Genomic DNA, 27,945 nt, shown 5'->3' on the forward strand with positions numbered 1-27,945 from the left:
CTCATCCAAGCCTCCGCCTGTGGCTTTTATCAATTGCTAGAGAAAGTAGTACGAAGCTCTAAAGGGCGTCTGGGCGACATCTTGTCTCGTCTACACTCTCGATCCGTTACCATTTCTTACCGTTATTGAATTCTAATATCATTCACCTGTCTGCTTCGAAGCCCGACGGAAACTTTAACAATTTCATTGTTATAGAGAAAATATTTTTTTATATTAGTTTCACACAAGTTAAGTAAATTTGAAATTGAATAAACAATTTAAATCAATTAAGTTATCGCGAAATAATATAACAATGTTTAGTATTAATAACGATTAGTTTTAAGAGATAAGATGGTCCAGTGAACACGTGAATAACAATCACGGGTTAAAATCCGGGTAAGCACGACTGGGTTTCATGTGCTTAATTTGTATTTATCTCGTTGCTCAACAAGGAAGAAAACATCGTGATGAAACCTGCATACATGTCAGATCAAATACTGCCACATGTATGTATATCCTCCCAGTTTGTACTAAAGCAGCACGGTTGTATAAATCTCTTCTTAAAGTGAGAGGAGTCCCTTGGCTTAATAATATGTATCTACTTAAGACTCGTTTCTTTTGTTTCTAACATCCACTCAAATATAACAATTACAAAAAGCGATTCATTTGAAAGTAATTTGACGGACCGGTTGGCGTGCCTGGTATGCTTGCCTTTCACACTGACGCTTGGGGATTCGATTCCCACCCAGGACAGACATTTGTGTGCATGAACATGTTGTGCAAGCTCGTCTGGGTAGGTACCACCCACTCATCAGATATTCTACCGCAAAACAGCAATACTTGATATTGTTGTGTTCCGGTTTGAAGGGTGAGTGAGCCAGTGTAATTACAGGCACAAGGGACATAAAATCTTAGTTCCCAAGGTTGGTGGCGCATTGGCTATGTAAGCGATGGTTGACATTTCTTACAATGCCAATGTCTAAGAGCGTTTGGTGACCACTTACCATCAGGTGGCCCATATGCTCGTCCACCTTCCTATTCTATAAAAAAAAAAAAAATGTCTGTTTGTCCTGAGTCTGGGTGTTATTATCTATATAAGTATGTATTTACAAAAGAAAAGTAGTATATCAGTTGTCTGGTTTCCACAGTAAAAGCTCTGCTTAATTCGGGATCAAATAGCTGTGCGTGAATAATGTCTCAGGATATTTTTATTATATATTATTATTTGCATAAGTTAAAACCCATAGAACAATAAAACATGACTGGAATAATTTAAAACTTGACAGAATTAAGCGATGCAAGGAATGGGACCGACGTAACTTAATTAACAAATTTCTATTAACCACGAAATAATATTGCAACTAGTGTTGATCTTAGAATAGTGTTTACTAAGAAATTGACAAAAATAATTGCCGTTTATTATGATCAAAGCAAAGTAGTTGCCAAATATACTGAGTTGTACCTCTATTATACGCAACGGTCAAGGTCTACCATAATTAGTTTTATTTATATTTGTACAAATAGTGTTTAGTTTATGAACTTTTACAATTGTATGTACATACTTTTTTTAACTTTAATAAACTATTTTCACTTTTTAAATTATAATGTGATATGCGTCGAATGAAAATTAACTATTTATTCTACATACAATATAACTTTGAGTTTAGGGCTTAAAGTCAAAATAAAATTTTAATATAAATCATGAAATTATTGAAATCAATGTTGTAAATATCTGTTAGGTACTGTTGCGTTTGTTGTCTAGAAAATAAATATATCTATTTCCGTCTCATTTTCAGGTGTCAACCTATACTCATGATGCTGCCAGACGAGATTGTCAGATAATTGACCCATCGCAAAACATGGGTGCAAATATGGGCAAGAACTCGAGCCTGCTCGACGCGCTGCCTTCTACGCAAGGCACGCTCCATGTTGTTATGCTGGGCCTCGACTCCGCCGGCAAAACTACAGCGCTCTACAGGCTCAAATTCGACCAATATCTTAACACCGTCCCGACTATAGGTTTCAACTGTGAGAAGGTTAAAGGCACAATCGGAAAATCGAAAGGTGTCAATTTTCTCGTATGGGATGTAGGTGGACAGGAAAAACTCCGGCCGTTATGGAAATCATACACACGCTGCACAGATGGCATTATATTTGTTTTAGACTCCGTTGACATTGAGAGAATGGAAGAAGCTAAAATGGAACTAATACGTACGGCCAAATCACCAGACAATGCAGGAGTTCCAATACTCGTACTAGCAAATAAACAGGATTTGCCAGGAGCAAAGGAACCCCGTGAATTAGAAAAGCTACTAGGGTTACACGAACTTGTGTCATCTCCACATGGTTCACGCGATGCACACTCGTGGCATGTCCAACCGGCTTGTGCTATTACCGGCGAAGGTCTTCATGAGGGTCTTGAAGCACTATACGAGATGATACTCAAAAGAAGAAAACTGGCCAAGTTACAGAAAAAACGAGTCAGATAAATGATTATTTTTGTTTGACTTATAAAATAGTCAATAGGAGTAGAAGTGTTAATTAATGCTCATGGTATGGATATTCTAACAATATCCTCAATGAACACCAAATATTGTTTTACTATAGGTTTATAACGTCTTATGAAGATATTCCATCAGTGTTGCTCAAATTTTATTGATCATTTTGAGGTGAAAGAATATTTTGATAAAATTTGTTTAACCACTAGATATTTTCTTTTGAAAATAGCTAGAGGGTTAAAATTAATAACCCAAACTCAACTTTAAAAAGATTTTTTTGCGTAGTAGCACCCATATTTGTAGCTTATATATTATATACATCGATTCTTTTATTCGCTATACACAATATTTTAAATCGCAACTAATTTAGAAAAGCAAAACTTTATTTCCTCTCATTCGGCGTATTTAATTATCAAAAATAAAAATTTCTTCCAAGGCCACTATTATAATTGTATGTTTACTAAACTATAAATACTAAATACCAAAGGTAATTTACGTCTTTAAGTAACTGAATGTACTGTGTCCATAAAACATTTTAACCGTCTGAATTACAACTACATTATGTATAATCTTTTCTTGATGATGACCCACTGTAGACTTAGGTAACGTGATTCCTTACACTCGTCACCGTTTTCATTCTTACTATTGTATTCTTGTACATAAATACCTTGTAAATATATTTTAGGATTGCATTTACGGTTATCGACATTTCTGTACCTTATACATCACATAATAAATCAAGACCTACTAGACTAAGCACTTCTAATGATCCCTTTAACAAAAGGAACGCAAGAAATTCAGACAAGACATCACGGAATGAAGTACACTATATGCTATCATTTCAATGTTTATTGATAGCGATAAATTAATTAGGTATTTATTTATTTACTTATTCGTAATTGTATGACTAGTATAATATAACCTATGTATTGAATTAAATAAGCTTTTACCAGAATTTATGTTACTCACCCTGTAAATATGTAAATTCCAACTAGTTATTTGTCAATACCAAGAAACCAAACATTTATATGAGTAGATAGAGACTACTTTTTGTTATTATATTTGTTTTATAAAAAAACATTAATGCTATTGTAATTGTATTGTTTTATGGTGATACATAAATGTTATTTTTATTGAATCCCCGTAATAAAGTCTGTTTTCAATATCTTTGTTTTTTATTCAATATACATTTAAATGCATGTTATTATTATTAATTATGTAGCATTAAAACTGCCGCTTTTACTTCTGCCGTTTAAATTTTGTAAAAAAATAGCTGGATCTTCGTTTTCGGTCCAGTCTGTAAAAAGTTTTAAGTATTCTATCTCAGCTTCCGTTAAAGACTTCTTTTTAAGCTCTTTTATAGTATTTTTGGTATTAACATTTATTTTATTCTTTGGTATGCTTTTTTGTATCGGGACATATGTATTATCAGCGGGGATTCCATGTGAGCGAAGTAACTCTCTTTCTAATCTGTAAAATAGGCGTAGTTCTCTAGCAGCATTATTAGCTCTCATCATTTTCAACTCTTCTGTATGCATACACTTTTTCATAGCAAGCCGAACAGCGTCATTATGAACGAAATCTAATCTCTTAGAATAGTCCATATAAACATTTTCTAAACTCTTTGCCAATGCTTTAAGGTCCATATTTAAAGGTTTTTCTTGAAGCACTCTCTCATAACAGAATTGTAAATGTAAGGTTAACTTTATAACATCAAGTGCAGCAACAGATTTGTAAAACAAACCATATAAAATTTTAAAAAACTTTGATTCTAGTTGAGCGCAACGCTGTTCGGAAAAAAGTAGAAAATTTTCGAAACGTTTTATGGAACCTTTGACTAAAGCAGACTCTTGAAAAATAACCTCTTTTAACGATTTTATTCCATTCTTTAATATTTTTGTATATGGCGCTAGATGATAGACATGCGTATAATAGTGAAGCTGCTGTGCTTCCATTGTATCGAAAACATCCATTAGATCTTTTGGTTGAGTAAAATAAATTGCAGGTTTAATTGGTATTCCGTAACAAATTTTTCGCATTCTCTCAAATATTACTGTAAAGGTATCTTCATCATTGCAATTATCAAAATCAAAACCTTTAGCTTCAATTTCACATGATCTTGCAAAATCTCTGTTATTTAGACGCCAACTCGATGGTGACAAATAATATAAAAACCTGCCATATTTCTGCTGTAGACCATATCTATATTCTAAACCAATAAGCTTAGATATTATAGTAAATTTTTCTAATGCAACGTTTTGTAACTCTTTTAATTGTGAATCAACTTGACTTCTTAATTTATCCCACTCGGTCAAGAAAGTCATAGATTTTTGATAGTCCTCTGATATAAATGTATCAAAATATTTGACTTCTTTTTTTAGCCTTTTCACGGCAGAATCAAATATACAAATTTCGTTGCGATAATTTGTGTCAATATTTAAAATGTAATCCGTTTTTACTCCTATTTCTTGTTTCATTTGTAGTAATTTATTGATTGTCTCTTTATACGACTTAAAAACAGGAATATGAAGGCGTACAGGACGACCATTTATACATCTGTAAAAATCTTCAGCAATATCAGTGACAGCTAATATATCATTAGTTGGATTTTCCACGTGTAGACGTTTTTTCAAATCTAAGCTAATTATTTTATATTTTTTATAAATATTAATATCTAATTGCTGTTTAAATCGATCACTGTCTTGCTTCTTCGAATATAACTTTAGAGGTAAAATATTTTCAGCCTTCCTTAAACTGGTTACTCGTATTATTTTTTTGCATGGCACAGCGGAACTTTGCAATGAAACATCTGATAATTCTCCTTCATTTATTTTATTAACTTGTTTCAAAAGCGACTCCTTTTTACATTTTTCTAAAGATTTATTTGAAAGAGTCGTTCTTGATTTAGTTACATTAATCATTATTGAAATAGTATCTTCAGTCATAAATATTTGAAAAAGTTAAATCAAAATTGGTGTCTTACAATAGATTAAATCTCAAAACCAACTAGATTTTTAAAAAAAACATATAAAGATGCAGATCTCAGCAATGAAGACAATTATCAAACAAGTTCAGGTTACATTTAATTAAATTTAAATTATTTAATTATGATAGTTAGTAGTAAACAAAAAATAAACCGTTTTTTATTTATAAGCGGTAACGATTATGTAGGTACGAAAGAGATAAGGTACTCAAGGCAGGACGGATTTTCGTGGTACCCACTCGAAAGCAGGCTTAACAAATTTATAATATTCTGCTAAATATGGTAACGGATTCATACCTTCGCACCATTCTGTGAACATTATCAACCCATCTTGCTCTTCCTGAGTAATTTTAATTTGTTTGGGCTTTATACGTTCACCACTCCTGAGCTGTGACTTTCGCTTTTCAGCAACTACCAAAGCCATTCGACTTTTTTTATCTAAAAACTTAGACAAAGTCGGTCGTTTATATTTTGCAGGAGGCAAAAACGCTTTATTCATTGCAGTTGTCATTTCACGAAATGCTCGGAGTTCACGTTGAGCTGCATATGCATTTTTCATTGTTTTCAGATCCTGCGTAAAGAAATCCTGTTGAGCTTGATTAACTATTTTAAAGTCTAAAGAATCCAGACGCAAATTGTAATCTTCGTACATGACTTCTAGAATTTTCATAGGATCTTGCAAATTCTGATGACCTTCCTCACACTTGCCGAAAATTTGTTCGTATACATACTCAATACATATTTTTAATTTTAGCGTGCTAGGACTGGCTATGCTATCATAAAAGTTTGTGTTTAAAATTCTAAAAAACTTTTTTTGTAAATGACTTTCATTGTAAGTTTCTCTAGCTATTTCATTCTTAATACTATCAATGTAATATTGAAAATAATCAAGCTCTTGTTTAGTTGTTTTTTTCAATTGCCGTATCCGATCCTTTAACTGCCTATGAGGTACGTCTGTTTTTGAAAGATGTATTAAATACTCTCTACTCTGCAACTCCATCGTCCGAAATAAATAAATCATTTGTTGAGGACGCGTAAAATATATGTGGGGTGGATGTGGATCTCTTAATTCTTGTTTTGCTAATTCAATCATTCTGTCTATATCCATGGTTTCAACTAAATCGTTGTCAGTAACAAACTCTTCAGTTTCAAATTGTATTGATTGTAATTTATGTTTTAAATTCTCATCATACATTTGTCGCCATGATAACGGTGCTACAAATATTAAATAGCTCCTATAAATTTTTAAAATACTGCGTATAGCGTCAAGTTTGAATAAAATGTTATTCAAAATTGTTAATTTTGATACATAGCCTAAAAATTCAGAATTTTTAGCCAGCAATTCAGCATAGACTTTCTCTGTCCTTGAAACTTTCGCACAGGATATTTTATAATCTTCTGTTAGAAATCTTTGAAAATCTTTAATATGTTGTTTTAATTTAATGACTATGTCATCATATTCTTTCGATTCATCGACTATATTTTGTTCTATTTTCATAATAAGATCACGCCTGTACCCGATTTGCTGACGATTCATGGCATAATTTCTTATATTATTAACATAAACCTTTATATCGTCAAAGCTTCGTAATGGGCGTCCTTCAATAACTGTGTAAAACTCCGGGTGAATTTCTACAACTGCTCTTACATCATCAATAGGCTCTCCTACGAAAAGTCTTTCTGAAATATCTCTTGTAGCGGCTATCCTAAGGTTATCTTTTAAATGTAAGGGTTGGTACAATCTATTCTTGCTAATTAATTTTTCTTTACGATCGCTGTATTTAATATATGATAGTAATTTCTCAGACCTTGGTATTCGAAATGGCCTAGATTTCATTATTCCTTTATCTTCTTTTACAGCATGTTTTCTATTAGCAAAATAGTGCTGAGTATTTGGTACATAGCGACGTCGAAATATGATATCCAAAGTTTTAAGTGGAACCATTGGCTTACGTTTTTCTTTTAAGCACGACATTTTAGGTATATACAACTAAAATCTAAAATTATATGAATTATTAAATTCCTTACGAACTTCAGAAAAATCAAAATATCTACAATAGTTCTTTATGTCATTGTCACAAAAAGAAAAGAAAAATAAATTAATCAAATCTTTTTATATGTAGGTATAGATAATTTATTATATTCAGAAATTACTAAAATCAAAGATCATATTACAGACATTAAACTGATTAATTATATATTTAAACATTTTGCCTTGATGGTTCGTAGGATGACTTTAAGCGCTTGCTTAACTTATCAACATCTTTTAGTAGTTTACTTGCAAATTCCGCTTGTTTTGTTTCTTTAGCTTCGGCTTGATACGTTTCTTTTTCTATAGCTTTTATAACGTCTAAGTCAAAGGCTGACAAATCTAACATCAAGTTATTGTATTCTTCTTCAAGAGATATTGTCATATCTAGAGAACTTAGATTTGCGTCATTTGATGCTATTACTTGTTCATACGCAAATTCTACATAATTAAAAATTTGTAATACAGTCTCGGATGATATCAAATACTGCATTTTGTCCTCTAAAATTTGAAAAAATATCTCTTTTAACTCGTTTTCTCGATGTTCATTCCAAATTATTAAATCTTCAATTTTCCTCATCTAGAAAATAAAATAATGTTAGTAGTAAATAAAATATCTGAAAAAAAAATATTTTATAGTATGTATGTAACATAAGCTATGCACCTTTGCTTTAATGTATTCTAACTCATTTCCAAGTAAATTCTTTAAATATCCCAGTGATTTTAAAAATTTGTTTTTCTCTGCATTTAACTCCTCAGTTACCAATAGATAATTTAGATTTTGTTTTTCAAGTAAATCAAAAACGATTAGTAATTGATCAGGAGTATTAAAATACAGTCTTGAAGGTGGTAATTTCTTTAAACGTTCTTTTATTAAATTGATGTTAATTTCAATAAAAATATCTGAATCCATACTGAGGATTTCAAAGTGTTCCAAATTTAAATTAATATTATATTTTTCTTGCCATAATATAGGCGCAGATCTGTGTAGAAAACACTGAAAAGATAACAATATTTGTAAGGTTTCATTAATATATTGTATTTTCGATTTAATGGTTGCCAATTCAAAATTGGCTTTTTTGTGCTCTTCCGTTTCATTAGATAACTCTTTAGCTAAATTATCTGATGTTTAAATGACTTTCATTGTAAGTTTCTCTAGCTATTTCATTCTTAATACTATCAATGTAATATTGAAAATAATCAAGCTCTTGTTTAGTTGTTTTTTTCAATTGCCGTATCCGATCCTTTAACTGCCTATGAGGTACGTCTGTTTTTGAAAGATGTATTAAATACTCTCTACTCTGCAACTCCATCGTCCGAAATAAATAAATCATTTGTTGAGGACGCGTAAAATATATGTGGGGTGGATGTGGATCTCTTAATTCTTGTTTTGCTAATTCAATCATTCTGTCTATATCCATGGTTTCAACTAAATCGTTGTCAGTAACAAACTCTTCAGTTTCAAATTGTATTGATTGTAATTTATGTTTTAAATTCTCATCATACATTTGTCGCCATGATAACGGTGCTACAAATATTAAATAGCTCCTATAAATTTTTAAAATACTGCGTATAGCGTCAAGTTTGAATAAAATGTTATTCAAAATTGTTAATTTTGATACATAGCCTAAAAATTCAGAATTTTTAGCCAGCAATTCAGCATAGACTTTCTCTGTCCTTGAAACTTTCGCACAGGATATTTTATAATCTTCTGTTAGAAATCTTTGAAAATCTTTAATATGTTGTTTTAATTTAATGACTATGTCATCATATTCTTTCGATTCATCGACTATATTTTGTTCTATTTTCATAATAAGATCACGCCTGTACCCGATTTGCTGACGATTCATGGCATAATTTCTTATATTATTAACATAAACCTTTATATCGTCAAAGCTTCGTAATGGGCGTCCTTCAATAACTGTGTAAAACTCCGGGTGAATTTCTACAACTGCTCTTACATCATCAATAGGCTCTCCTACGAAAAGTCTTTCTGAAATATCTCTTGTAGCGGCTATCCTAAGGTTATCTTTTAAATGTAAGGGTTGGTACAATCTATTCTTGCTAATTAATTTTTCTTTACGATCGCTGTATTTAATATATGATAGTAATTTCTCAGACCTTGGTATTCGAAATGGCCTAGATTTCATTATTCCTTTATCTTCTTTTACAGCATGTTTTCTATTAGCAAAATAGTGCTGAGTATTTGGTACATAGCGACGTCGAAATATGATATCCAAAGTTTTAAGTGGAACCATTGGCTTAAGTTTTTCTTTTAAGCACGACATTTTAGGTATATACAACTAAAATCTAAAATTATATGAATTATTAAATTCCTTACGAACTTCAGAAAAATCAAAATATCTACAATAGTTCTTTATGTCATTGTCACAAAAAGAAAAGAAAAATAAATTAATCAAATCTTTTTATATGTAGGTATAGATAATTTATTATATTCAGAAATTACTAAAATCAAAGATCATATTACAGACATTAAACTGATTAATTATATATTTAAACATTTTGCCTTGATGGTTCGTAGGATGACTTTAAGCGCTTGCTTAACTTATCAACATCTTTTAGTAGTTTACTTGCAAATTCCGCTTGTTTTGTTTCTTTAGCTTCGGCTTGATACGTTTCTTTTTCTATAGCTTTTATAACGTCTAAGTCAAAGGCTGACAAATCTAACATCAAGTTATTGTATTCTTCTTCAAGAGATATTGTCATATCTAGAGAACTTAGATTTGCGTCATTTGATGCTATTACTTGTTCATACGCAAATTCTACATAATTAAAAATTTGTAATACAGTCTCGGATGATATCAAATACTGCATTTTGTCCTCTAAAATTTGAAAAAATATCTCTTTTAACTCGTTTTCTCGATGTTCATTCCAAATTATTAAATCTTCAATTTTCCTCATCTAGAAAATAAAATAATGTTAGTAGTAAATAAAATATCTGAAAAAAAAATATTTTATAGTATGTATGTAACATAAGCTATGCACCTTTGCTTTAATGTATTCTAACTCATTTCCAAGTAAATTCTTTAAATATCCCAGTGATTTTAAAAATTTGTTTTTCTCTGCATTTAACTCCTCAGTTACCAATAGATAATTTAGATTTTGTTTTTCAAGTAAATCAAAAACGATTAGTAATTGATCAGGAGTATTAAAATACAGTCTTGAAGGTGGTAATTTCTTTAAACGTTCTTTTATTAAATTGATGTTAATTTCAATAAAAATATCTGAATCCATACTGAGGATTTCAAAGTGTTCCAAATTTAAATTAATATTATATTTTTCTTGCCATAATATAGGCGCAGATCTGTGTAGAAAACACTGAAAAGATAACAATATTTGTAAGGTTTCATTAATATATTGTATTTTCGATTTAATGGTTGCCAATTCAAAATTGGCTTTTTTGTGCTCTTCCGTTTCATTAGATAACTCTTTAGCTAAATTATCTGATGTTTTCATGACTGCGATAGTTTTATTATTATCATCAGCTAAAAATTTATCGAAGCTGTGCTTATATTCTTCAAAATGTTTTGATGCTGTGTTATATATTTTACTTTCTGTTTCAATTTCTCTGTTGATTCTCAATATTTCATCTGTAAGAAATCCGTGAAGTGTTCGTTTCAAAGCTATGTTTCTAATATTTTGTTTGTATTTATAAATCGATGTATTTGTTTTGATTGGTCTTCCTTCCACTAGTGAAAAATATTGAGGATCCACGTCTAAAATTGTTCTTACATCACTTTTGTTACTTTTAGTTACTGGAGGTAATTTGATTCCGCTGAAAGGGGTTTTGCGGCCCTTTTTTATTATTTTATTTTCCATGATATCAATAGAACAACGCACTACTACTTCAATTGATCACACATATTTTCACTGTTACTATAGCGACATCGAAATAATATATTTCTATTAGCAACATGACTCCCTACTTCTAACAAACAACTTCTGGGTTTATTTGAATGCTTTTAAGTTTTGGCATGTTTTAGGTACCTAAATGAAGACACGTGTATTTATAATTCAAATATGTTTATTACAAAATTGAAAACTAAATATGAAAAAAATATATATATATGTTTAACGACACATTCCGATTTTTGTCAATTTTGTTTTTAATCGCTCGAAGAATAATCACTTTGCCGTTCTTCTCTTTCCTCTTCATCGACCTCTTTTTTGACCATATCCCAAGGCATTACGGGGAGAGGCTCCACAAATGAATCGTCCACCTTCAACTTGTAGAGAAGACGCGGTGTAAAGTGAGTAGGTAGGGGCCATACGTTCTCTATAATAACAAAATTAATTTAGTGTTAGCCTAAGCTTACATTAAATTACCTCTTTAATTAAAAATATCAATAACAGCGTTTTAATTTAAAATAATAAGTAAAAATATATATAATAATTTCATTTAATTGATGCATTTACCATATTAATTAAAAATATTTACCGAAGTAGAAAGCGTAGTCGTTAACACGTCGGTGCAAATGAACAACATGTCGAAGATCTAAAATGAATCGTGATTGTAAGAGGTAGTCCAATAAACCTACTTCTGGTAACGCTTCCATTTTAGGGTCTACCGCACTTAGCCCCTCGAATGACAACTGTGATTGAAAATCGCATAATTTATTATCACAAATGTAATAAGCTTATTTATAAATAGTTTTTGATAATTTACCATTTAGTAATTTAGGAATAGCAACAATATGTAAATCGTGTATTGTATACTCACATTTTGATCAGCTTTCGCGTACGTACAAATTCTTTTCATTTTATCTAGACAAATGCGCAATTGTTCCATGTGTTCCATTATGGAACCGTGAACATCCAGGGTGCCGATGAGAGATGGCGGCCGAGCGGTCAAAGCTCGCCAATCTTCAAACGTTAGCTAACAAAAAAGTAAATTCTATAAAATTTAATTCTATAAAATTAAATAGCCCACCGCGCGTCGCCTTAAATATGAATTTAAATACTAATGTGAGCGAGCGCCAGTTTTTTCAGCTATTTATCTGTTTTAAAATATTGATACAAATGCAAAATATAATACGAACTAAGTAAGCATAGTCATCAGAATTAGGTCTAATATACATAATAGATCAATGGTTTAAATTTTATTGGTCCATCACATAGGTGACTTACAAATCTCTAAGCGTGACTGAAATGTATATGTTTAAATCTTTATTTAAATAAATAATCACAAATAATACTAAACTGTTTGTATGCAATGATAAACTGTTAGCAGTTTCAGACGCTTGAACATGTTAATTTCGTGTTTTGCCGCCTTTTCTTCTCCTAAAATAACAGTAAGACCTTCTTTCGCATCTTCTAAGGCTGAAGAAACGTCATCGTCTTGAGTATTTTGATGTATCCATTTCAGTTCGCGTTCAAACAAAAATCTTAGATGTCTATGAACAGTATCTTCTGATCCCTTAAAAAATTAAAATAAACTTACATATAGTTACGCTAAACAATACATATATACACACATCCATACATACCTCAATGATATGTATAAAATAACTGTCGTAAACCATAAGCAGACCACACAATTTAATATCGCAATAACCCGCGTTTACGTCGTTTATCGTTGCTTCGAAGTGTTTTATTAACTGGTCGGTAGGCAGAAGATATTCTCCGATATAAATCATACGAATAGCAAAGGATTTCTAAAAAAGTATATTATATTAGCTTAGCTTTAATTTATTTGTTAATTAGTTTTAGCCCGCGGATTCATCCTTATGTTGGGTAGCGCAGGTTTTCAACTTGCTTCATACCAAATTTCGTTTAAAATCTGTTCAGTGAAAGCGTAACAGACAGGCAAAGAGAGTTACTTTTGTTTTTATAATATTAGTATATTAAATCTCTATCTAATATACCAATATTATAAAACTAATATCCAAGCGCTAATTTTAGCAAAACGATTATTTTAGTTAAATTAAAAATTACAGAGGTACTTATTTATCATAAGGAAGTCGATGTTTTTAAAATGCACTTTATTACGTATAGTATGGTTTGTTTGTATTATATTTAGTGGCATTCATTTTTCCCCCTTTTCGTGAGTAAGCTTGAGAAGATGGTAGTGACCAAAAATACATTCTAGTACAAGTAGTATATAAAGGAAATCAATTGTAAATAAATGAATTATATTTCAATTTTATGAATGAATAATGGACATGTATTCAAATAGTACTGGTCCTTTTTTTATCCATCGCAAGTAAACAAAAAAAGTATACAACTAATGTGAATAAGTAAGTTTTATTATACAAACCAAGCCAAGTCGCTCGAAATTGTCCTCTTCAATATTTAACAAAGATTTAACGTCTAAATCAGGCAATAACGCCATTTCTTAGCTTTTATACGAACTCATTATACTTTGTTATTTCACTATTATTATTAAATATGTATATATTTTTTCCCTTTTCTGGCTAAATAATATAACAAGCAGCTATCATAAGCGTTTAATGTTACCATGGAAATACCCAAAGATTATATAAAATACCACGGATAATTATATAATAATAAAAAATTAAAATGATAACTTTTGGCATAAAAGCATAACATAATATAATAATAAAAATGTTCTTAAATTGTTTATGTTATTTATGTATCAAAAATTACAATCATAACGCCTTAACTGCGTATTGTTAAAAGTATTTATCTAAAATACAATTCCGTATTATGTATTTGCTTTAAGCATAAACTTAGCTTAAATTATATCATAGATGACTTATGGAACATATCATGAACATATTATAATTTTATGTATAATTTATTCCAAATTATGTTTTGATATGCCAACTGATATTGTGACCTTATGAAACTGAGCCATGCGTCAGTGATTATGTAGTGTCAGAAAAACAATCTGATTAATAAAATAAATAGTAAAAACCCCAGTAAAGAAAAAAAAAATAGTAAAATTTACTAAAATTAAAGTAAACTAAATTTAAACTTTAAGTAACAAATGCCTATAATAGCAAAAGTTTCTATACTTTTATTCTACATCTGTTTGTTTTTCAATTGGTACACCAATTTAATCTTCCAATGAGAACATTCTGTGTTAATATATGTAAAAAAATGTCCTATTATCAATTTATATATCTGATTTTAAATTTACACAGTATAGGAGGTATATAAATGTTAAAAACAAATTAAAAACAGTTATTCAGTGGTCTATTTATCTTTACTTCTAGCACAATATGAACTATTTGTAAGTTACACTATATTTTTTACGTTTTTGACATAATCAGAATCACTTAACATTTAATTACTGATACCAAAGTATCTAATACATTTTATTACTACGAAATTTATTCCACTTCCCATTCGTGTGTGAATTGTACTTGTTTGGAGCATATCTCGATTGCTGGTACTTGTTTTTCTCATTTTCTTTGGCTAACTGCTGTAAGACCTCCGGAACTTCCTGTTAAATAAAGCATGTTAAAAATATACAAAATAACTAAAAAAAAAATTAGAAATGAACATTTTAGTAATAGTAATGAAGTTTATATCTAAAGTCTTCAACACAAGCAAATATAGCGAGCGCCCTGGGAGAATAGTAAAAAAATAACTATACAAATAAAAGAAAAAAAATATTTAAAGGCAATGATAAATAACTTTATTCACCAAAAAGAAACAAAGACAAAAAAAAATAAGGCACAAAACCATAAAAAATACAAAGATTCCTTAAAAGCAACAGGGTTAAAACTTTTTACTGTCCAGAAGCACACTTGTGTCTCTATTTATGGCCTTAAGATGTTTTTATGTTTAAGTTGCAGAATTATTTGATATTTTTGGTTCCCAACAATAAAAAATATTTTGAAAACAAGTAGTATTTTAAAAAAAGTTATAATATTAAAGTATAGACCACATTTAGTAAGACCTACTTATGAACATGATGCTACATTTTTCTACATATGTACAAACCTGATTTGCTTCTTTTAAGACAGCAATCAAACTTTTAGCCTGTCTTGCATTTTCACTGGTAAGGATTGTATGAGCAATGCCAGTATTCTGCAAGCGACCTGTTCGTCCAATCCTGTGGATATAGTCTTCTGAAGTATTGGGGTAATCATAGTTGATTACATGTGTTACCCCTTCCACATCTAAAATAAATAAAATATTCACCTTAAACATATAACTAAGGTTTCTTATGATGTTACTGAACATTTAAAAAATTAGAGAATCAAAGAATAAATTACATTTACACAAAAATTATAATGATTTAATTTTTATATATATTCAATAATATGAATGCAGACATGCAAATGAACATCAAGTGTTGAAAGCAGCCCACAAAGTGGCAAAATAAATAATATTACTCTTTCCATTTTGTGCCAATGTAGTATCACTAACTCACTCATTTTTCAAACAACACAGCCTCTATCACACCTAACACCAAATGAAATTATTTTTACATGATTTTTTAATTCAACGCACTGGGGTGGTTGTTAATCAGTTAACAACCATAACTTAAAATATCAAAGACTTACCTAATCCTCTAGCTGCTACGTCAGTTGCAACAAGTATATTTATTTTACCACTTCTAAATTTATCAATTACATTATCTCTTTGAAACTGAGTCTTATCACCGTGTATACCTACAGCTGGCCAACCATTTCTTCTCAACATAAGAGACAAACTGTCAACAAATTTCTTTGTATTGGTAAAAACTAGCATTTTACCAAAGCCTTGTCCTGATACATCATGCATAATTGATTTAAACCTGAAAAATTATATCACAAAATTTGAAAATTGTAATTCATTTAATAGAATGGAAAACAAATTTAATTTGAGTTCAAAAATTTGGCTTCATAAAAAATTATATTTATTTGTATTTGTAATTAGTAGTAACATAAATAAACAGTCAGAGTTACACATAAAAGCAGAGATATACATACTTGTTCATCTTTTCTTCTTGATCACAAACATGTATATGCTGTTGAATGTTGTGATTTGCTGACAATTCTGTAGAACCAACATTGACTTGGACAAACTCTCCTAAATAATCCTTTGCCAAATACTGTACTTCCTTAGGCCATGTAGCGGAAAACATCAAAATTTGTCTGTCATGAGGTACTTCCTCCAAAGCCTCTCGAATCTGAGGCTCAAAGCCCATATCTAACATCCTGTCAGCTTCATCCAACACAACGTAGGTACAGCGACTTAGATTTGTGACTTTACTGTTAATAAAATCGTTTAATCTACCGGGTGTGGCTATTAATATATCAATACCAGCCCTTAACTCTTCAGCTTGTCCTGTTCTACTAACACCACCATATATACATAAACATCTTATATTTAATAATTTTTGAAAATCCTTTGCAACTACTTCAATCTGCTTTGCTAATTCTCTAGTGGGCGCCAAAACTAACACTCTTGGGCCTCTTCCTTTTCGTCCTTTATTTTCTTTTAACTTAATAGCTGCTGGCAATAAATACGCCAATGTTTTTCCAGTACCTGTCTGAGCAATACCAACGAAATTTTTACCAGATATTGCAATAGGCCAACCCTGAGACTGAATTACTGTTGGTTTTGTAAAGCCCTGCTCTTTCAAAAAAATTTTGATATAGTCTGGAAGATTGCTTGTGTCAATATCTCTTACTGGGCTAGGTACATCATCCCCAATTATAGTAATATTATTTTCATTACAATATTCACTATCACTTTGTTGTGCAATTTGTGTTGAATATAATTGATTCTTAACTGAAAAACAAGTTAATTGCCAGTTTCTGGCTACATTGCTTCGTAAAGCTATATAATTTGCTTTAACTTTACTGTCACTACATAATCCAATTGAATATGCTCTGCTTTGCGATATCTTTTTACCATCTTTCAAGAGTCTACAAAGGAAATAAAAACCATGTTTGAATATAACCTCAAAAAAATTAAATTATGTGGATACATGACATAATAATTAAACTACTTACAAATTAAAGAAATCTTTACGTTGTAAAAAACTTTTTAAAACATTAAGCGCCATGACTAAGTTAAAATATAGTTGACACAAATTACATTAATTTTTATACATAAAACAATTCTTTCAAGTTAAAAACCGCATTACTGTATTTTCAGTTTTACAAGTTCTTGACAGTTTGACACTTCGAAATTTTCCGCTATCAACTGTCAAATAGTGTTACACAGAGTTACCTAAAACTTAGTTTACGATTTTTTTTAATTTTCAACAATGCACTAACCAATAAATCTACCTGCAAGTTTTCATTTAATCACAGTAATAAAATGTATCAACCTTTCAAAAACTTATTTTTTAGAAATATCAATACAATTTGCGGTAAATAAATGTATGCTTTTATTTAAATTTAAAATGTTTTCAACCTGTTAAAGTTTAATCATAGTTAGTTCAGACAACAATCTTCTATTTTCACACGAATATATTTTAAAGCAATTAACACACAATATTGAATACGGTTAAAACAAAATATATCAAACTTATTGTAAAATTTATTATCAATAATTTATATTGAAATGTTAAATTGATGGAAATTGTAAAGAATTTAAATTTTACGTCGATCGGTGTAAATACGACCCAATCTCATTAGGACGTTATTGCGGTGCCACCGGTCGTAACGCCGTTTTGTCCTGAGCTACCAAGCGAGAAACACCAAAACAAACACCAGGATTGTCAGTTTCAAAATTGACAACACAAAAGTAAGTTAAATAAAGAAATAAGGCAATGATGAAAAAAACTTTCTATCAGTGAAAAATGTATTTTGAATAATAAGTTTTAGCTTATAGTTAGTAAATCTTTTTGTTAAAAATATAAATGCTGATCATTTATCGGCCATCCTTTGCTCATGATCTGAGATCTACTTCATTCATAATAATATTATAAAGCACTAAGAAAATACGTTCCTGAGTTACAGTAAAACCGTTTTAATTATAATATAAATATAATAATAGTCCTTGGTTGGTGGTTAAGTGAGTGAAACGCCAAATAGCTTTATACATATTAATAGTTGCGCCGTCAGCGGTGATTCGGTTGCTGACAATACAATTGACAATTGGTTGCACAACCATATATATATATATATATATATATATATATATATATATATATACAGGAGCTTGGTTCATACAACTGTACACATTTTGTTGGTGGCGTGAACTGTGGCGCCGCCATAATGTTCTAATGTAGCGATACTCATATTTTCTTAATAGGGACCACAAATACGTGTTAGTCATAGTATTGCGAGCCGCAAAAAATATATATGTTTACGTAATGATTTCTTAGGTTTCGGGATTGTTACAAATTAATTAAATTAATAATACGAATGAATACACACTTCCAACTTCATGACTTCGGGCTGCTACAGAAATTTTTCTGACAAGAAAACCCAATAACTTTTTATTGGCCCTATCTAGGAATTGAACCCAGGACCTCCGGGTCTGCGGCCTTACATTTAGCCAATAGACTAACGAGGCAGTCAGCAGTTGCGTACAGTTGTTCTAATGAGATAGGACCCTTAGTGTTTCGTTATTCAAATAAATAGAAAATAAACCGAAAAGCATGCTCCACATTGAAAATATAAACGGTATACACGGCTATCAGATTCAAATATATACCTAACTTTTTTTTTTAATTTAGATTATTAATTTTTATTATTTTAGTCAAATTTTACAATAGTCCCTCCCGATTCCCACCCGACGCAAAGCTGCCCATAATGCAGGCCGCATTTCCGCGTTGTATGGCAATGGACAACCTTTGTGCCAAGTGTGACCCGGAGCGACTGTCAAATCCCCTCTCTCTAAGGCGACAGCCAATTTCCCTTATTAAACTGAGGGCATCCGACCCCCAACATCCCGACGTCTCAACCGCTAGTGGTACAAATAAATAATATTTTAAAAAGGGGGCATACTTCTCCCGTTTCCTCGCTGCTGCACTCTCAGCAGCCGCCCCAGCCGTCCGTGTTGTGTGGGCCAGGTGAGAGGCCGCGAAGGTATTGACACAGGTAGCATCCCATATCAAACTTCTTCCCCTTTGCCATTGGACCAGTGTCAAGCCATCCGGTCTCTTGCCATCGGAGCGACTGAGACCTGGTGGTTCCAGGACGCATGGGACATTCGCCGAAACCAAGACTCTCCGGACAATGTCGTTTAGAGCGTGGTGTCGGGGAAATCTCCCCGAGCATCGTCCGCAACTCAATGCGTGATGACCGTTGGCACCCACCATGGATCCGCAGATGCATCGGTGTGGTTGACAAACATCGCAGCCAAGGCGGAGAGCCACAGCCACACGCAGAGTCACTGTCGAGAAGAGTCCCAAAGTAGGGGGAAGGCAAAGCCTGCAACCAAGCTCTAGACTCCGCCCTCGACACCGCTCTGAGTCTGGCCAAATCCGCTCCCCCAGCCGCACTGACAAGTCGGTCGAGCTCAGACTTGTAAACCTAAGGGTCCGTTCACACAGACCGGGTCGTATACGCTTGGAATTGGCCGGAGCGGAGCCGCCAACTATTTCACATCGACCGGCTGGAAGAGATCTGAAAGCGGGTGCGGTTGGATGTGCTCGGAGCCGGTCGGATGCGCTCGGAGTCGGGTGGATACACTACAAAGGCAGTGCCAGTATTCCGCGCAGTCTAAGTTTTGTTTTCGGTGTGTTAACGTGTGCTTTTCGAAACATGGATTTACATCTCCGACGAAGAAATATATTTGTTAGCAAGATTACTTGAAATAGAACATAGGAAACGTAAGCGCAAGCGGAAACAAATATGGGTAAAACATATTTGGAAAAACAGACTAATCCATGGGGAGTTTCACACCATTTTCGAGGAATTGAAGAGAGATAGCCTAAAATTTTATGAGTATTATCGTATGGAATATTGGCAATTTTTGAAATTGACAGATTTGTTAAGAGTACATATAACAAAAAAGACTACAAATTATCGTTGCACCATTACAGCCGAAGAAAGGTTAACGGTAACTTTAAGGTAAATAAAAAACAATTATTTATACTAATCATGTTATTTAGATCACAAAATCACAGCCCTCCATTTATTAAGCATTGTTTACGTTAATGAAATGTAAATTACTTATACTAATCATGTTAAATAACACAAACATCTAAATAGATCACAAAATCACAGCCCTCCATTTATTAAGCATTATTTACGTTAATGAAATGTAATTAAATAGTACAGATTTGTGTGTGTTTAATTATTATTATTATAATTATTATTGTTTTTGATTGTTTATTATTTTGTATTTTGTGTGCTGGTATTGTACCCGTAAGTAGTCTGATCTGGATAGTTTTGAGGAATATAGGTTTCGTTTGACACTAGGTAAGTAGATTGATTAGTCGATGGCGGTGAATTTATAGACAAAGAATAATTCAAATCTGTACTATTTTCATACAGACTTAATTCAGCTTCATTAACAATGTTAAACACGCGCCTTTTAATTCGTGCTTGGACTTCTTTTGGGAATGTTTCCACTGTATCTGACATAGACAAAAAAAAATTACGTAATGCCTTGTCACGGGGTGTAGTATTTCTTTTTTCTTCAAGATACTCTTCGAAAACCGTAGCAACATCTTTGCTTAAGCGTGGTCTCTTTTTCGAGCCAGAAGTACTTGCAAGCGATTCAACTTCAGAATGGTCAGAACGTTTAGATGATGTCGATGGTGGTGGTATTGGTGTGCCAGGCTCTGAATCATCCGATGATAATGTTACATTAGATATTTGGTTTCGATTGCGAAAAAATGGTATTATAAAAGAAAGTTCTTTTTCAAATTTTATCAATTTGGACGTAGTTGCACCATCGCCACTCTTGCCTTTTCGGTTATAATAGGCTTTTCTGAAGTTATCTCGCAGTTTTTGGTTTCGATTGCGAAAAAATGGTATTATAAAAGAAAGTTCTTTTTCAAATTTTATCAATTTGGACGTAGTTGCACCATCGCCACTCTTGCCTTTTCGGTTATAATAGGCTTTTCTGAAGTTATCTCGCAGTTTCTTCCAACGATCCTGGCACTGCGTCACTGGAAAGAACAGAAATGAAAAATTAATAACATAACTCTTTTTTATTTTATAGTTCGTTTTGGTACGGCAGTCTTATATTTCTATTTTGTGTGTTTGTTTTATTTTTACAGATTCCTCATCACTGGTTGCAGTTTCAAAAACTTGTCATTTAATTTTCGAATGGGAATTTCTACAGTTCATTCAATTATTCATGAGACAATCAGAGTAATTTGTGATGTTTTGATGCCCATAGTTATGCAGATGCCAGATGAAGAAATGTGGGAAAAGGTTTCACGTGATTTCTTTAATATTTGGAATTTTCCTAACTGTTTGGGCGCTATAGACGGAAAGCATGTCAATATACAGGCACCAGATAATAGTGGAAGCTTATACTATAATTATAAAAACTTTTTCAGTACAGTGTTACTAGCTGTGGTCGACGCGAAATACAGTTTTTTAATTGTTGATGTCGGATCATATGGTAAAAATAGCGACGGCGGAATTTTACAGAATTCAAAATTTTGGAAAAAACAACACCAATAAGTTAAAGCTGCCCCCAAATAAACCTCTACCTAGTACCACTGAAAGCTTACCACATGTTTTTATAGGAGACGAGGCATTTCCTTTGAGCAATAATATATTGCGGCCGTATCCAAGAGAACAAGCAAGAACAGAATTATCAAAAAAAGTATTTAATCTGCGTTTAAGCAGGGCAAGAAAAGTCGTAGAATGTGCATTTGGAATGCTAACTCAAAGATTTGAAATTTATCAAAAACGAATGAAAATTCAGCCGAAGTACTGTGATTTAATTATATTAGCAACTACATGTTTACATAATTTTTTAATAGAAAATCGGACGCCAGGACAAGAGAATGAATTTCACAGCAATATAAATTTATTAACAGCAATAACAGACAATAATAATGAAAACAGTTCTAATAGCGACGCAGTTCTAACCACAAGGAATAAATTTAAGGATTATTTTTCATCAAGTGGTGCTTTAGATTGGCAAGATCAAGTGGCTACGCGAGTTTCTTAAGTTATATTTAATAAAAATTGTCTACTACATAAGTATATTCTAACGATCAGATACTCAAACGAGTTTTTAAAGTAAGGGCGCATTTAAACTCATGTTATTCCTATTTTGACTTTGAATCTAACACGTCGCAGCACGAGTTTAAGAAGCCCTTGCTTTAAAATTCGTTTGAGTATCTGGGGGTAGGTGTAAAACAATGAAAACCTTACTTACCACTTATTCCGAGACATTTGCTAATTTCCTCCCATGCATTGTCTTTCATTATCCGATCGCTATATGATGGCTTGGTTATGTCAAATAAACACTCATATTTTGACACGAGTATTATTAATTTTTCATCATTCATCTTTTCGTACAAGTACGCACAACTATTACGTTCAAATGTTGCTATCAAAATGGCGGTCGGCGCGGCCGCAGCGGGCACGCAATCGGAGCCGATCGGCTACGCGATAGAGAAAGAGCACGCAATCGGAGCCCATCGGCTGCGCGAGCGAGAAAGAGCACGCAATCGGAGCCGACAGGCTGCGCAAGCGAGAAAGAGCACGCAATCAGAGCCGATCGGCTGCGCGAGCGAGAAAGAGCACGCAAGCGGAGCCGGTCGGCTCCTTTTATTACTTCACACGAAGCGCGTTCAGGCATTTTTAATGACAAAAAAGGTGCAAATGCAAAAATAAACTTTACTACAATCACTCAAAACACTGTTTCCAACGTGATAAAATCTGCTCTCCTCTCCGAGCCGGTCTGTGTGAACGGACCCTAACTATTATATCCAAAACCACTCATTTTTTCGCATGACATAAACCACAGTACCTACATATTCTTAGCAATATTGTTTTACGCGCAGACTAAATCCTAGAAAATATTATATTATAAACAAAACAATATGAATGCTATTACATTTATTGGAAAAGTATAAGAACTATTGACTTAATACTGCTGTTAAAATCTGGTTTATAAATTATTATAAAAATTATATTAGTGATACGCCTGACCGTATTTCGCGCTGCCTCTCGCAAAGTGCATTACTTTTTAAAACTAATCCGACAGCTTGAGGTTTAACGTCCGGAAAGTTTGATTCTGCTTATAATATTGTATTAGCAGTGTTTGTCTTACACCAATGTTATCAAAATCTTCTATCCTGTGTAGTCGCTTTACCTTTTTCTTTCACTATCGCGTTTAGATTTTTTTGTAAATAGGTATATAAAGTATCGTTATACAAAATTCCATTAGATCAAATAAAAGCCATACGTATTTATATTTTTTTATTACCAGATAACTGAATTGGAATGAATCTCTTATTTGGGGCAGACATCTGCAAACAGCTGTAAATTGCTTATTGAGATATTTTTTGACAGGTAATGTGACGAATAACTTAATAACACTTCAGCTAATCCTCACTAAATATCACAGTAAAAATTAAATTAAATAATTCAGTTCATTCATAAGATTTTGACCTGTTATTTTTGGAAAACAAAATAAATAAAATTTAAATTTAAAAAGTAAAATTATTGAAGTCATTTTGCTTTAACACCAGTCTAGACTTTGTTCTAGATACAATACAACATTCACACTTTTTATTCCTATGAGGATTTGCTTAAAATCACTACTTTAAATAATAGCTAGTTATTAAATTAATATTCATTAAATCTTTTATGGCCACTGCTGCCATGTCCATTGCCCCTGCCGAAGTTGGATCCTCTTTTGAATGAGCCACCTCCTCCACGACCACCTCCAAATCTATTTCTATTCCAGCCTCCGCCTCCACCTCCGCAGCGGTCAGCCATGGTCTGCAGTTGAGGACTAATAATCTATAAGAAAATGGTTATAATAAACAAACAAAACTTTTAAGAAGAAAATCATATCAATATAAATTAACAATGTTACAGCATCTGAGGATGGGATCCAGATAAAGTTATATGTGAACACCGAAGGCATGTAGCTGTTTTAATGTACCTCATACTTGCATTCATGTCACGTCATTGATAGGCGTACCCATGCCAAAGGTATGAGGAAAATGATAAGGGTAAAATTGTTAGTACTAACCTGATTTGCCTCTTGGAGCACAGAAACAAGGTCTTTAGCTTGACGAGAATTTGAAGGTGTGAAAAAGGCATATGATGTTCCTTTTGATTTTGATCGCCCTGTTCTGCCAATTCGGTGAATGTAGTCCTCAGATGAATTAGGATAGTCGAAGTTTATAACAAATTTAATACCATCCACATCTAAATAAAGAATGAATAAATGTTAAAACTCTACACCGATACAAAGATTATTTATTGCTTATAGAAGTTTTATGATGATAATTATTTACAAGAATCTTCAATTAATCAGTTATTTGAAGTCTTGAAAACAAATTTCACATATGTTAGGTAACTCACAACCATATTTACTTACATGAATGAGTTACACATTTGTATGAAATCTAATTTTGCCTCTCACTCAGAGAACCCAGGAGTATTGTTAAGGGCGTTGACATTTAAGTAGTGTTATAATTTTCATTGCCCTCTTGAAAACTCCAATTTGGCCGAAACAGAAAACCCTTGACCTCTTGCCGATCAGTTCAACTTGTGGTCAAGTTTTTCAACAATGCACTTCTAATTCTATCTTGCAACTTAGCAATTGTTCAACATTTCATAGTGCATCACCAGGTTTTCAACAACTTTCAAGTGTATCCGAAATCACGGACATACTTTCCAGCTTTCCGGCCTCGGGTCCAGTTGTAGTGAAAGGCACATTGAGGCACCATTTAAGACAAGTTATTGCATTCTCCAAAAAAATACCACTGCATCAGATTAGATCTTATCAACAAATCCAGTGCAGTAACTTGTTCAATATTTTGTAATAGTAAAACAGAACACAATAACTTTCCGCCAGTGCCTCTGAAAGTACAAAACAAATTACATTTTATTTAAGTTACCTTGTTTAACATAGTGTTTTATTAGTCAATATGGAAAAATATCTCGAACATACCTAATCCTCTAGCTGCAACATCAGTTGCAACAAGAATATTAGCACGGCCTTGCTTGAATTGGTATAATACATCATCTCTTTCTTGTTGTGTTTTGTCGCCGTGCATGCAAACAGCAGGCCATCCATATCGTCTAATGTTTCTTGTTATGTTTTCTACTTTTCTTTTAGTTTCAACAAAAATTATAGTTTTAGCTCCAGGATCTTGGTTTTGTCCTATTTCTTGAAGCAACACATTTAACCTGCAATAAAAGGAAATTTTAAGAGATTGAAGAGATAAAATATGTTAAAATATCACCATGGAGTATTCAGATCTTCTTAGAGGATAATACTTTATTCTAATCAAAGTTTGTTTCATTCTAAATTCTATGTCATCACATATTCAAATTAATATTAACAATAAATTATCCAATAATACATACTTGTTTTCTTTCTCATGTTCTTGGCAAACATCTACAATTTGTAGAATGTTATGGTTAGCAGACAGTTGCATAGAACCAACATTGATTTGAACATAATCACCAAGGTAATCTTCTGCCAATTTTCTAACTTCTTTGGGCCATGTTGCAGACCACATTAAAGTTTGTCTGTCTGGACGAATTTGTTCTATTATCTTTCTTATTTGAGGTTCAAAACCCATGTCCAACATACGGTCAGCTTCATCCAGCACTAAATATGTGCACCGCTGTAAATTAGTTGTGCCCTTTTCCAAGAAGTCAATCAACCGTCCCGGAGTAGCAATTACAATTTCCACTCCTCTTTCTAAGTCACGAGCCTGTTCACGTTTTGGGGCACCTCCAAATATGCAAGTATTACGAACATAAGCCGCATTGCCAAAGTCGGTGGCTACTTGCTGAATCTGTTGTGCGAGTTCTCTAGTGGGTGCCAATACAAGTGCAATGGGACCATCACCTCGTCTCACTGGTGGCTGGTTATTTATATGCACAATGGCAGGTAAAATGTAGGCTAATGTTTTACCTGAACCTGTTTGAGCAATACCAACCAAATTTTTACCAGACATTGCAATTGGCCATCCTTGGGCTTGGATTGGTGTTGGATCCTTGTAACCCATACCTTTGATAGATGACATGACATAGTCTGGGAAATTTCCTTCTTCAAAGTGCTGAATGGGGTGAGGAACCTCAGCTCCACTTACAGTAACCTCATGTTCATTTCTGTATTCTTCTACTTCATATGGTGACCTATTGAGGACTGATGGAGGTGGATTATAAAAATCTTTGTTAAATGGTTGCAGAGACAATGAATCCCAATTTGGGCGCCTCATGTTCTGACCACCCGAAAATTCTTTTTTGCCACCATAACCACCTCCGCCACTACCGAATTTCCCTCCACCGCCTCCAAATTTAGAGCCACCATTCCCAAATCTTGACGTGTTGTTGCTACCAAATTTGTTTCCTCCAAATTTGGAACCACCGTTTTCACCACGGCTATTGTTCCAATTACTAGACCTATAAATAAAAAAACGTTCGATGAGTTTTAAAAGAATGTAGTAGACTTCTCCACGAGTACTAAACAAACATGAAATAAATAAAACATATGTACCAATATTTCATTATTAATAAAATTGTGAATTAAATATCATTAAATCGTAATGGCGAATCTCGTGTTCTTTATTAAAAACGCAGTCTCACTAAAGTAGAACACGCGGTAGTATTGATTGAATTTTACAGTTCTGACATGCGCATTGGGTTGCTTTAAATTGCTCTATTTTAAGTAATACTTCAAAATTATATTGTACCATTCGATACACAAAGTTATGTCAATCTCATAAAAGAAATAATCGACGCTCAATTTAAAGAAAGATGTAATCATTATCCAGGTATAAATTCTACGAAAATTGTCAAGACACGCTGACACACCTCACGCCATTTCAAAATGGCGGTGATTAGGAAATGTGGAAATAAACTATTGTTTCTTCTATGATATATCTAAAATGACGATTTTATTATATATAGCTAAATGAGTTAATGATTTTAAATACTTCTGAGCAAAATAATTTAATGGTTACAGTTATATTTACTTAATAGAAAGGTTACTTGTGGTATTGATTATAATGACATGATTCATTTTTATCAAAGCATTCGATTTTAATAAAAAATATACTTCTTAAGGATAAGTATTATACATTGATTGATACTTACATTTTGTTTTTTTATTGATGTCTGCAGGATGATCTTGATATTGGAAGATTTTTTTGCAGGGTCTCTCTGTAAGGATAGTAATTATTTTATAAACGAGATATAAATATATTATTTATATTTTAAGTTTCTGTGACAATAATTATTGAACTTTAAAAATACAAAACGTTGATAAAAATTAAGTAAAATGATAAAATAATTATTTAACACAAGTCACTATAACGCACGTCTCACCTTGACCACTGCTTTAGCAAGAGAGATAAAATGGCGTTATAACCGAAATGTCTGAAATATGACGAACGAATGACTTTTAGTGAG

At 32.4% G+C, this 27,945-nt stretch overlaps 8 protein-coding genes, 1 non-coding gene and 1 pseudogene across 11 annotated transcripts in view; 2 read left to right on the top strand and 8 right to left on the bottom strand.

Moving 5' to 3' along the window:
* Nucleotides 1-3,642, top strand: part of LOC126774431 (ADP-ribosylation factor-like protein 4C) — a 58,427-nt gene extending 54,785 nt beyond the window's left edge. For both annotated transcript variants that reach the window (XM_050495958.1, XM_050495959.1), the window contains one exon: nt 1,776-3,642. In XM_050495958.1, the coding sequence (XP_050351915.1) occupies nt 1,839-2,468 (630 nt within the window). In that variant the 5' untranslated portion in view covers nt 1,776-1,838 and the 3' untranslated portion in view covers nt 2,469-3,642. The remainder of the gene's footprint in view (nt 1-1,775) is intronic.
* On the bottom strand, nt 3,636-5,398 carry LOC126774520 (uncharacterized). Its single transcript, XM_050496085.1, has one exon. The coding sequence runs from the start codon at nt 5,396-5,398 to the stop codon at nt 3,692-3,694; it is 1,707 nt and encodes a 568-aa protein (XP_050352042.1). The 3' UTR covers nt 3,636-3,691.
* Nucleotides 5,399-5,668: 270 nt separating this feature from the next.
* Nucleotides 5,669-7,435, bottom strand: LOC126774390 (uncharacterized). The gene has a single exon (XM_050495896.1). It carries the CDS (start codon nt 7,433-7,435, stop codon nt 5,669-5,671), a length of 1,767 nt encoding a protein of 588 aa, XP_050351853.1.
* A 1,172-nt stretch (nt 7,436-8,607) lies between these two features.
* LOC126774521 (uncharacterized) lies at nt 8,608-9,777 on the bottom strand. Its single transcript, XM_050496086.1, has one exon. The coding sequence runs from the start codon at nt 9,775-9,777 to the stop codon at nt 8,608-8,610; it is 1,170 nt and encodes a 389-aa protein (XP_050352043.1).
* A 1,839-nt stretch (nt 9,778-11,616) lies between these two features.
* Nucleotides 11,617-13,904, bottom strand: LOC126774418 (uncharacterized). The gene is made up of 6 exons (XM_050495944.1): nt 13,767-13,904; nt 12,997-13,164; nt 12,711-12,926; nt 12,231-12,386; nt 11,949-12,102; nt 11,617-11,786 (listed from the first exon to the last, which is right to left on the bottom strand). Exons 1-6 carry the CDS (start codon nt 13,839-13,841, stop codon nt 11,617-11,619), a joined length of 939 nt encoding a protein of 312 aa, XP_050351901.1. The 5' UTR covers nt 13,842-13,904.
* Nucleotides 13,905-14,651: 747 nt separating this feature from the next.
* The window catches only part of LOC126774399 (ATP-dependent RNA helicase p62-like), a 43,334-nt gene continuing 30,040 nt past the window's right edge, over nt 14,652-27,945 (bottom strand). The window contains exons 2-6 of the mRNA XM_050495911.1: nt 17,425-17,479; nt 16,396-17,337; nt 15,988-16,220; nt 15,422-15,600; nt 14,652-14,918 (exon numbers count right to left, since the gene is read on the bottom strand). Coding sequence (XP_050351868.1) covers nt 14,781-14,918; nt 15,422-15,600; nt 15,988-16,220; nt 16,396-17,337; nt 17,425-17,477 — 1,545 coding nt within the window. The 5' untranslated portion in view covers nt 17,478-17,479 and the 3' untranslated portion in view covers nt 14,652-14,780. The remainder of the gene's footprint in view (nt 14,919-15,421; nt 15,601-15,987; nt 16,221-16,395; nt 17,338-17,424; nt 17,480-27,945) is intronic.
* LOC126774414 (uncharacterized) lies at nt 20,151-22,817 on the top strand (annotated as a pseudogene).
* Nucleotides 20,312-23,204, bottom strand: LOC126774419 (uncharacterized). The gene is made up of 2 exons (XM_050495945.1): nt 22,715-23,204; nt 20,312-21,485 (listed from the first exon to the last, which is right to left on the bottom strand). Exons 1-2 carry the CDS (start codon nt 22,845-22,847, stop codon nt 20,704-20,706), a joined length of 915 nt encoding a protein of 304 aa, XP_050351902.1. The 5' UTR covers nt 22,848-23,204; the 3' UTR covers nt 20,312-20,703.
* Nucleotides 23,751-27,925, bottom strand: LOC126774392 (ATP-dependent RNA helicase p62). 2 transcript variants are annotated; one of them, XM_050495898.1, is made up of 6 exons: nt 27,862-27,925; nt 27,631-27,696; nt 25,891-26,937; nt 25,472-25,710; nt 24,545-24,723; nt 23,751-24,309 (listed from the first exon to the last, which is right to left on the bottom strand). In XM_050495898.1, coding segments are annotated over exons 2-6 (1,644 nt in total). In that variant the 5' UTR covers nt 27,633-27,696; nt 27,862-27,925; the 3' UTR covers nt 23,751-24,132. The 2 variants fall into 2 exon arrangements, 1 of the variants encoding a protein (XP_050351855.1); XR_007669805.1 differs by lacking the exon at nt 23,751-24,309 and adding an exon at nt 24,896-25,380 and having other exon boundaries at nt 27,631-27,694; nt 27,862-27,890.
* LOC126774609 (small nucleolar RNA SNORA57) lies at nt 24,377-24,512 on the bottom strand. The gene has a single exon (XR_007669830.1). It is a non-coding gene; the product is annotated as a small nucleolar RNA SNORA57 (small nucleolar RNA).

Source organism: Nymphalis io, chromosome 16, assembly GCF_905147045.1.
Source record: "Nymphalis io chromosome 16, ilAglIoxx1.1, whole genome shotgun sequence".
Taxonomy (NCBI): domain Eukaryota; kingdom Metazoa; phylum Arthropoda; class Insecta; order Lepidoptera; family Nymphalidae; genus Nymphalis; species Nymphalis io.